Source organism: Metopolophium dirhodum, chromosome 1 (genome assembly GCF_019925205.1).
Source record: "Metopolophium dirhodum isolate CAU chromosome 1, ASM1992520v1, whole genome shotgun sequence".
Classification (NCBI taxonomy): Eukaryota; Metazoa; Arthropoda; class Insecta; order Hemiptera; family Aphididae; genus Metopolophium; species Metopolophium dirhodum.
In genome coordinates, this window is record NC_083560.1 from 133,732,367 (window position 1) to 133,742,661 (window position 10,295).

Genomic DNA, 10,295 nt, shown 5'->3' on the forward strand with positions numbered 1-10,295 from the left:
GACAATTATATTATTGGCCACCGTCGGTGGTATGTTAGAGTGTGTGTGAATGTCTAAGTGCGTAGACACTGTAGAGTTGGCATGAGATTTTAATGTAAACTATTTTCGTTGATGCTACGGAAAAAAATAGTCTCGGATTATGTTTAGCGGACCCAGCCAGGTCGTGCCAATGGTATTCGTGATTCATAGGTGTATCTTAATATGTATATATAGATATTTTTTGTCACAACATTATGAAGTACCTACCTAATATTATGTAGTTAACTTGTATTAAAATGTTACATTATATTTAACAACGTTTAATAATACTTTCACGAGAATTTAATATCTTTAAAAAATAACTTATTGGAATTTCATAATAATAATATTATGCTTATTTTTTTAGGACCTACCTACATTTAATTTTAATTTATGATTTACCCAATCATCAGAAAAACTTGATGGTTTTTAAAGTAGGTATACATATTTTATACTGCATATTGGTGGTACAATCATCAGTTTTTGAATTATGTGGGTAACAACAACAAAATATTAGGTGGATGTACCTAATCAACTCCAACAGCTATATACCTAATATAAATGTTTACTTTATTATTTTTTATACATGATAAAATTTTAAAAATATTTTGACTTTTTTAGCTATATATAAATATTTGACGTTTTAATACTTTATCGCAACATTTTTTTATAAGCGTTAAAAGTTATAATATCAAAAAAGTTGCAGAAATTTAAAAATTATTTTGTAGTTCAAAATTTAAAAAATGTTTAATATTCTCACCTAAGATTTAAAAATGAAATACAAGGTTTAAAAAGTAGAGTGTAATTCCACAAATATTTTTTATGATCGTCTGGGTTTTAAATATTGACAAAATAGGATATTGTTGTAATACGCTAAAACAAATAATTGTAGATAGAAAATTAAATTTTTTTTCAAATATTCATGTTAGAATTTTCTATAAATTGTGTAATTTTTAATTTTTTTTTACTCTTTTTGAGCTATTTATAGACATTTTACATTTTCAATTTTTCTATAAATCATGGTTCAAAATAGGGCGAAATTTGATACCATTTAAATGTAGATCTGTTTGGGCTTTTCATAGGCTGTAGCCCCCTAAATTTTAAGAAGATTAAAAAATTATTATTTCTATGATCTATGAATGTAAGTGCAAATAAAGATTTGTATAGCTGCACAGCGACCGAAACCTAAAATAAAACCTTGGCATCAGTACCTATGCTAAACTTTACCTATCAGCACCCCCCCAAAGAAAAATTCTGGCTACACCACTGTCAGTATCATTGTAGCTTATAGACTCAAAAACTTAAATACGAAATACCCTTTTTTCTGTATAAAACGTTCCTATGAATAAAAGGAAAAGAAACACAAACGCAGATATACCGAACTGTGTGTGCTAAAATATGTAATACTTTAGAGTGTGTTGATTTTACAATCACAACAGTTTGTCTGGTAACATTTTGACCAATGGACGATAATATCAATACTGGTTATTATAATAGTATACATTAAATATGTATATCATTTTTTATTGTTATTAACTTTTGGATTCATACCATAGAAAAGTGTAAATTGCTTCGTGATTACCTAGCATAAGTATAGTTAAAAATTAAAGTCTTAAAAATGTCATTGTGTGTATACAATATAATAATTAATAATATACATATGAATAAAAGGTTAATAGTTTCGAGTCCCCGAAATATGCAGATTAATTCAATAATATTGTTGAATTACAATAAATAACTAAAATTGTTATTCTTCGTTTAAATGTCTGATTTAATCAAAATTTGAACTTCAATAAATATCTAAGAAAAATTGTTGTATGTTTTTTCGATTTTTCGATTTCAGAATAAATGACTTATTAGGAACTTGGTAATAAATTTTCAAATTTTAGGTAAAATTATTAAATATTTTAGACATTACAATATAAATTGCAAAACTTCACGATTTTGATGAAATTCGTAAAAATTCCAACTACTTTAAATGCTTATAAAAAGTTATTGTGGATTTACGCTCAATTTTATTTGAAAACAAATTTCAAACGTCTATAATAAGCTTGAAAAAGTCAAAATATTTTTATAATTTTACAATGTAAAGATATTTTTGATTTCCCACATAGTTAATAAAAGTACTGGGAATTGATTGACACATAATAAAACGGGCATGGTGCCCAATATTTTAATTTATCACTAAATACATATTAAATTGCAAAAAAATATTATACATGGACCAGTAAATAAAATAATAAAATAATCATACAAAATCAACAAATAAGGTCTATTACATTATAAAGGCTTGTACACTACACACACAACTTGATTTATATATAAATGTATTTTTTTTCCTCTCTCTCTCTCTTTTTCCCTTTAATACTCAAGTACCTAACTATCTTATATTTAAAATGTAATTGGAATTTTTTCCGTAATAAACAATATTATTATTATTAAAATAGTTATAAAAATACAGAAACAATTATGACAACCCCCCCCCCAAAAAAAAAAAAAAAAATAAGCAAGGCTTGTTCTAGGGTGGGTGAGTTTAAAAAGGTTAACTTAAGTTTATAGTGATTAACAAATAAGAAACAAATACAATATAATACCTATTTTAATACCATGCTTTGTACTTGAAATTAACATCTCATAAAATAACATAAATTTTTTTTTATATACCGATAACAGTATTACCAAATTGAATGATTTTTAAAAATTAACATTGTATAGATCTGAAGTAGGTAAGTAACTAATTAACAAGTATTTTGTTTTAAATTTGGTAATCAGGGGCGGATTTAGGTATGTGGTGGCCCTTGGGCAGAATATATTGTGGGGGCCCCTTATACATAAACAAGGAAATATATTTTTTTACTTATTAAATAATATTTATTATTATGTTTAGTAGTAGTAACAATTAAGTACTATTTAATAATAAATAATTATAAAAACAATCAAATCGAGTATAACTAGTATATTAAGTAATATTATCATAATATTAAGTGTAAGTAATTAAATGAAAAATAATAAATAAAAATAATAATGTCAAGTAATTAAAATTAAATGCCTGGAACTTTTCTTAATTTTATTTGTACAAACTTATCAATAATGTTTTGAAAATCAAGTTTTCTTAAAATATCAGACTCAGAGCTCATTATTGCTAGTTGATTGAGAGTTTTTTGCTCAAACAATGATTTATTACATTTACGAGTAAACTTCACATCAAACTGTATTTTTGATTTTTGTATAAATAATTGTTCATTACAATTTTGTAAATTTGAACTTCCTTCTTTTGCCCAATAATCTATTAATCCTGTCATATTTTCAGGCCATAATCCTATATCTAAATTTAAGCTTTCATTTGTTTCTTCAACAATATTTTGAGGTGAAGGGTTTTCGGCGATAGTTATTAGTTGAGGCGGTAGAGCAATTTGATATGACTGAAATAAAAAAAATATTTAAAATATGTACCTAATGGAAATTAAACTGATGACTTCTTTAAATTTTTATTTATAATATTAATGTGTGTGATTTTCAATTTTTATTATTTTTTTTAAAATTAATATATACCTAAGTGGCCAATATACGTATACATTTTTTCGATTTTAAACAATTTTAATTAGGAAAGGTAAATTTGAAGAGACAAGTATAGTATAGTATGTATACATGAAAAAAATATTAATTGTAATATTTATTATTTAAACTGCCTAACCTGCATATATTTCATTATTATATGCTATTAAATATAAAAATATAAAATATATATTATTAAAAGTAATATTTATTCTTTGTATAGTAATTGTAAAACTTTGAACTAACCTCAGAAGAAGAAGTTGTGTTGGGCTGTGTTATGAAAAACTCTGTCATTCGCCTAGTTTTGGAAATTATTTCCGTATTTTTTTTATCTTTTTCTTTTGCTAATTTTCGTTTATCTGCACCACTCATATAAACTCGCTTTAATTTATGACGATCTCCTTCCATTTTTAAATTTTAACACTATTCACTGGTTGATATAAGAAACAAATAAAGTCTGTAACTATTATCTATTATGTATGCAACTATTGTTAACTGACGTCTGACATGCAATAAATGCAACGAACAAATAACGATAATTTATCTACAGACAGATAGTCAATAAACGTAAATAAATACAATATCTATTATTAGTTGGTAAAATAAAAATTTTTAAATGTCCAAAAAAAGTTCAATATTATTTAATTAAATATGTGTAAATATAAATAAAATATTTTTTCTGTATTCTAATTTAAATATCATAAAATTGTGGGGGCCCCGAATTTGTGGGGGCCCCTGGGTTGCAGCCCACTCAGCCCTCCCCTAAATCCAGCCCTGCATTGGTTATGTCAATATTTAGTTTCTTACATAAGTCTATTCCTACATTAACTGTATTAAATTGTCCAAAATGTTTGTTTACGTTTATACATTTTAAATTACTCAAGGTTTTTATTTAATCTAGCATTGTGAGGTTTAAGAATCGATACTCATATCTAAATCAATTTAAAACAAATAGAGACATATTATAGTAAAACATTCTTATAGTAAAGCGCTTTTAAATTAAATATTTTTAAGAGGACGTTACACCAATATTTGTTACAAAGCAAATTGTAGTTTCAGCAAGTAGAACACGTGTAGCTCTGTTAGTTTAAAAATTAGAATGATTGACCATAAATAAGATTTAAAGGTAAGAATATTATTTAGGCAATCTCATCTGCTTTTTGTTATATTTTAACTGTAAAGTGAGTATGATTATTTTAAGATATACAAACAATTTACAACTTTAATATACTCATTACCTATCTTTAAAATTAAAATATAATAAAAAGATCATGAGATTGCTTACATAATAATCTTACCTTTAAATTTTATAAGAGGTCAATTCGATCTAATTTTTAAGCCAACGGAGCTAAACGTGTCCTACTGAGCATACAACTTGCTATGATACGCACTTGTAAGAGGGAGACAACAAATGTCGGTGTAACATCCTCTTAAATCAGTAAACAATTTTACTGTAGGATATAAACTGGGATGTGTAAGATTATATTTATTAATCTGCTATCTGTAAGTTTACAAGATGAGCATTATATGTTCCACCACAAATTTCTATATCATAGCTAAATATTGAATATACAAGATAAAAATAAATTGTCTTTAAAAAATAATAAGGAAGGACTCAGGATTATATAGCTTTAGGAATATTTTTGAAAAAATATAAATGTTTTCGAGTTATTACAGTTATATAACCAGTAAAATTTTTCATCAGTTATAATACTCAGGTATATTGAAGCTACACTTTGAATGCCTATGCATGAGCAATTATCAGACAGTAAACAGTTAAATCTATAGATTATTAGTTGTTTTTTTAAAATTAAGTGTTGCAATTTGATAAACGAAATATAATACCTATACACAGATTTATTCAAATTAAGTTGTAACATAGGTAATTCTCCAACCAAACTTTAATCATATTTATGGATGAAATAAAAACTTCATATGACTAAAAGCATTAATATAACATTAAATTATATATTTTATATATTCAAATATATATCCTTATATAATCGATACAGAGATAAATAATAATAATAATAATAATAATATATTTATTTTCCAACTTTAGTTTAACTTTTAAAATGTAAAGATATATTTACAGTAGATAGATTAGACCTTAGAAAAAAAGATACATTTGTCACAAAAAAAGGTATTTCTAATGTAAGACATGAAAAATAAACTTAAATGCATTTTTAACTAAAAAATAGTTTAATTTCTATCAGGAAAAATGGTTCTGTATTATTCTTGCATGTAGAAATGTTAATAAATAATAATTCGACAATCAATATTCGATCTTTCATTTTAATTACTCACTTTGTGTAAAACAGGAATTCAAGTCAAAACTACAGATTTTTTATGTTTAACAATGACATAGAAAATTCACAATATCAAAATGGTAGAAATAAAGTATTTTGACAGTAAATGAATCATTTCACAAGGATAATAATAACAAATGATGTAAAATAAAATATTTTGATATTCAACTTAATAATAAACATGTTTTGATTTTAAAAAGTATCAATTTTTGTATTAAACTGTTTTTAAGTGTTCAAAAACGTAATGATTTTACATAGGTATTAGACTATCTCAAAAACAAACACCCACATCAACATGATTTATGAACTAACTAGATACTTGAATATTCAAAGAATGTAATGTTACAGGGTTTAGAGATTTTCACATGCACTGTTATTCATAAATTAAAATACAGACACAAGTTTTTTATAGAAATATTATAGTAATTAATAACAACATAATCTGTTGAACATAAAAGTAATAATAATTTTAATTGTTGCATAAGTTAAACGATAGTTGGTACGTAGTAGATTTAACATCTAAATACAATTTTACCCGAGTGTTTCTCTGTATCTTTCTAATATAAATTCTTTCCCATGGGATTTATCTAAAATAACACATATGGTGTTGGATGTTTCCCAAATCCTTCTGTCATGACTGAAGGTATAGTATATTCTTTGTTCATGTATAGAAGGCAAACATCTTTTTTGGTTGATGCATACTTCTTCACGGATCCGTAGAAACTAAAGGAACATACACAAAACATTACCCATCAATAATATAAATTTAACTATCTAATTAAAATAAATGGAAATACTTTACTTATATGCCACTGAATAAAATATAAACGGTGTGTACATCTAGTACATGGACTCCTAGTGCCAATCAATCATAATTTAGCTTGACAATTTTGATCCACATTGTATACTTAATACATTACCTGCGACAAAAATAGAAACAATAGTAAATTAACAAACTTTTTAATGTTAATAAATAAATGTGCATGATTTAAAAAAATTGGAAAACTATCTTCAGTCTGTTCCTATTAAACGAAAGTTGGTGCGTAGTATGATTGTAATATCTAAATACAATTTTACCCAGGTTTCCCAAATCCTTCTGTCATGACTGAAGGTATATTATATTCTTTGTTCGTGTATTGAAGGCAAACATCTTTTGTAGTTGATGCATACCTCTTCACGGATCCGTAGAAACTAAAGGAACATACACAAAACATTACCCATTAATAATATAAATTTAGCTATGAATAATATAATTTTTATTACATATTACATAAAAATATAACAGTATACTGTTGCTACATGGAAAATATTAATTTGGTTAATGATTAACTGGTTGTAGTTTCAGACCTATAAACTAATGGACAGAACATACTACCATGCCCTGTCATCACTGCTAGGCGATCATATAACCATATAACTGTGAGGGAAAGAATATAAAGTAGTGAAGGAGCCTGCATAAGGTACTTTCTACACATTTTATTGCTTCTTTTCTTTCCTTGCTCACTCTATATCATACACCTGATTTCTCTCTCTAATTGCTGTCCATCTGTTTATATGTCTTTGTTTTTAGTGGTAGTACCTACCTTATTAGCCTAAGCATACTTTAGTGTGTATAAACTTTCAAATGTATCCATCGTATTTAAGATGAGTAGGTATCCTTTGAAAGATCCATAACTGTATTTGGTGTATGTAGTACGTAGGTACACGACACTTATGTAGCTACCTGTAAAATATTTTTAATTTGGACGAAATATAAAATTTGTATAAAATAAAGTAAAAAAATGCAATCATCTTCGAGCCGCTTAGCTTTTGATTAGAGGCCCGAGTGACTTTTTAACTTTTCTTTTATTGCATATGGCATGGTATTGGTGTACAAATTAAAAAGTAAAAAGTAAAAAGTAATAACGCAATAAACATAAAGTAAAGTAAAATAAAATAAAAGTACTTTATAAGACGTTATAACTGATATGGTCAGTTATCAACAACGCGTTATCAGCAACAGATTGTTGACATTTTGTTCATCACGAAGTTTATAATATGGTAGTTTCAAGGAAATTACAATAATATATTTACTCCCTCCTGAAAATGTTCCGTCGATCTCAATGTGTCCATTGTCCAGACGGCCAGTGTTCATTTTACCATAATATTCTCTTCGCGTTTCTATACACGTAGTTTACAGCGCTGCCCGTTGTTTTTCAATTTTTCGACATTTCGTCTGTCGGCGTTTGTGTTCCTGCCGTTGATATCCATTTTCCGGTTACCTTCTAACGACAGCCATGTCTACTATGTTGGTAATCGAATCTGCTATGGCTGGTCTGGTGATCGGTCGTGGAGGAGCTACGATCAAGACTATACAACAGGATAGCGGTGCGAAGGTAAAACTAACCGACGGCGACACAGCGGACACAAAAAACGTGAAGATAATTGGCAGTGAAGACGCGCAGCGTTTAGCCAGCGGCATGATAGAAAAGATTGTCGGAAAATTGCTTCGGTCCGAAACAATTTCCACGCCGCCGTCATTTCGACAGGCACGTGGTAGAGGTGCGGGGAAACCACGAACGATCAAGAGAGAAAAGTCTCCGGAAGAAAAGATCAACTTCAGTGACGATGTTTGGGAGGAAGTACTACGGGAGAACAAGCAAAGGGAGCTGGAGTTGTTACAATCGTTGCCGCCGATCGTCAAGGATTTCTACGTGGAACATAGTCAAGTAAAGGCTATGTCTGACAAAGAAGTTCAATCATTCAGAACTGCCCAAAACGGGATTACTGTCCAGTATGTGGTTGGCGCTGAATGTTTCCGACCAATACCGAAGCCAATAAAAACATTTGAGCATGCTTTTGGCTCATATCCAGATATTATGAAGGTAATTAAAAAACAGAAGTTTATTACGCCATCACCTATACAGTGTCAAGCATGGCCGATAATTATGAGTGGACATGACTTAATAGCTATTGCCCAAACGGGTACAGGCAAGACATTAGCATACATACTGCCAGCTTTAATTCATTTGCTTCAACAGCCTACTCCCCGCATTAAACGTATTGGACCATCTGTCCTTATATTGGGACCAACAAGAGAGCTCGTGTTACAAATCCATGATGAAATAACAAAATATTTGCATGACAATATCAAAGTTGTCTGTGTATATGGTGGTGGTGTATCAGCATTAACTCATCAACAACTTATACAAGCTGAGAAACCAGACATTATTGTGGCCACACCAGGAAGGCTTAATGATTTGGTTGGTATACAAGCCATTAAACTCGATCATGTGTCTTATATGGTCCTTGATGAAGCGGACCGCATGTTAGACATGGGTTTTAAGAATCAAATAGAATTGTCACTAAGACATGTGCGCCCGGATAAGCAAACAATTTTAACAAGCGCCACATGGCCAACATCTGTTCAAAATTTGGCCAATTTCTTTACAAAAAATCCATTACATATTACAATTGGTTCTCTTGATTTATCTACTGTGGATTCTGTAACTCAAAAAGTTATAATACTTAAAGAACATCAAAAGGAAGGTTGGTTGGATAACTTCATTAGCAATGATCTCTCCAAGAACGATAAAGTCATAATATTTATGCGCAAAAAAACGTCAGTTGACAAAATGTATGAAAATTTCAAAAGTAAAAATATTGGATGCAGGTAATACAATTTAAACAAACATGATTACTTTTTATGAATTAAATTTGAAACCAGCCTTTTAATTTTTAGATGTATACATGGTGGAAGACTTCAAGCCGATCGAGAAGCATCACTGGCCGACATACGTAATGGTGTGGTATCCATACTTATTGCTACAGATGTGGCATCCAGAGGAATAGATATTCATGATATTAGTTTGGTTATTAACTATGATTTTCCTTTAAATATTGAAGAGTATGTTCACAGAGTTGGTAGAACTGGTAGAGCAGGAAAAACAGGTTCAGCAATTACTTTGTTTTCTAAATATGATAAATTCAACGCTTCTCCCCTTATTGGTGTTTTGGAAAAGTCTAAACAACCAATTCCACCAGAATTATACACAATGACTTCTCAGTAAACATTAATTTAAATATTAAAATTACCTACACTACTATTTTACGCTTCAATAATTAAATAAATATATATAATTATTTAAATTATATTACTATTATTATCTTCATTTTTAATAATTTAGTATATTAAAGTTTATCATTAGTTTTATTTTTTTTTTTTATATTTAAAATATATTGATCATGAAAATAGCTTTGTATTATTTTGACAAACTATTATCATACCAAATATTTGTTTTTCAAGTTACACTGAATTAAATTTTTTTTATATCATTATTTTAGCTTACATTTTTTTAACATGAAAAAATAATAAGTATAAAGAGTGCTCCTAGTTGGGAACTTCAGTGTGAAAGAGGTAATATTAGTAAATTA

At 28.1% G+C, this 10,295-nt stretch overlaps 2 protein-coding genes and 1 long non-coding RNA gene across 3 annotated transcripts; 1 reads left to right on the top strand and 2 right to left on the bottom strand.

Moving 5' to 3' along the window:
- Positions 1-2,257: 2,257 nt before the first annotated feature.
- LOC132937122 (uncharacterized) lies at positions 2,258-5,467 on the bottom strand. The gene is made up of 2 exons (XM_061003952.1): positions 3,820-5,467; positions 2,258-3,440 (listed from the first exon to the last, which is right to left on the bottom strand). Exons 1-2 carry the CDS (start codon positions 3,979-3,981, stop codon positions 3,060-3,062), a joined length of 543 nt encoding a protein of 180 aa, XP_060859935.1. The 5' UTR covers positions 3,982-5,467; the 3' UTR covers positions 2,258-3,059.
- Positions 5,468-5,595: 128 nt separating this feature from the next.
- On the bottom strand, positions 5,596-7,834 carry LOC132937123 (uncharacterized). The gene is made up of 4 exons (XR_009663603.1): positions 7,466-7,834; positions 6,960-7,073; positions 6,685-6,802; positions 5,596-6,605 (listed from the first exon to the last, which is right to left on the bottom strand). It is a non-coding gene; the product is annotated as an uncharacterized LOC132937123 (long non-coding RNA).
- Positions 7,835-7,970: 136 nt separating this feature from the next.
- On the top strand, positions 7,971-10,033 carry LOC132937119 (probable ATP-dependent RNA helicase DDX43). Its single transcript, XM_061003949.1, has 2 exons — positions 7,971-9,534; positions 9,604-10,033. Exons 1-2 carry the CDS (start codon positions 8,159-8,161, stop codon positions 9,929-9,931), a joined length of 1,704 nt encoding a protein of 567 aa, XP_060859932.1. The 5' UTR covers positions 7,971-8,158; the 3' UTR covers positions 9,932-10,033.
- The last annotated feature ends 262 nt before the right edge of the window (positions 10,034-10,295 follow it).

Bases quoted from the DNA above. Each gene is read 5' to 3' on its own strand.
- LOC132937122 (XM_061003952.1), bottom strand. From the start codon at position 3,981: ATGGAAGGAGATCGTCATAAATTAAAGCGAGTTTATATGAGTGGTGCA. The intron at 3,441-3,819 runs GTTAGTTCAAAG...TTTTTATTTCAG, and splicing joins ACACAACTTCTTCTTCTGAG to TCATATCAAATTGCTCTACC.
- LOC132937119 (XM_061003949.1), top strand. From the start codon at position 8,159: ATGTCTACTATGTTGGTAATCGAATCTGCTATGGCTGGTCTGGTGATC. The intron at 9,535-9,603 runs GTAATACAATTT...TTTAATTTTTAG, and splicing joins AGTAAAAATATTGGATGCAG to ATGTATACATGGTGGAAGAC.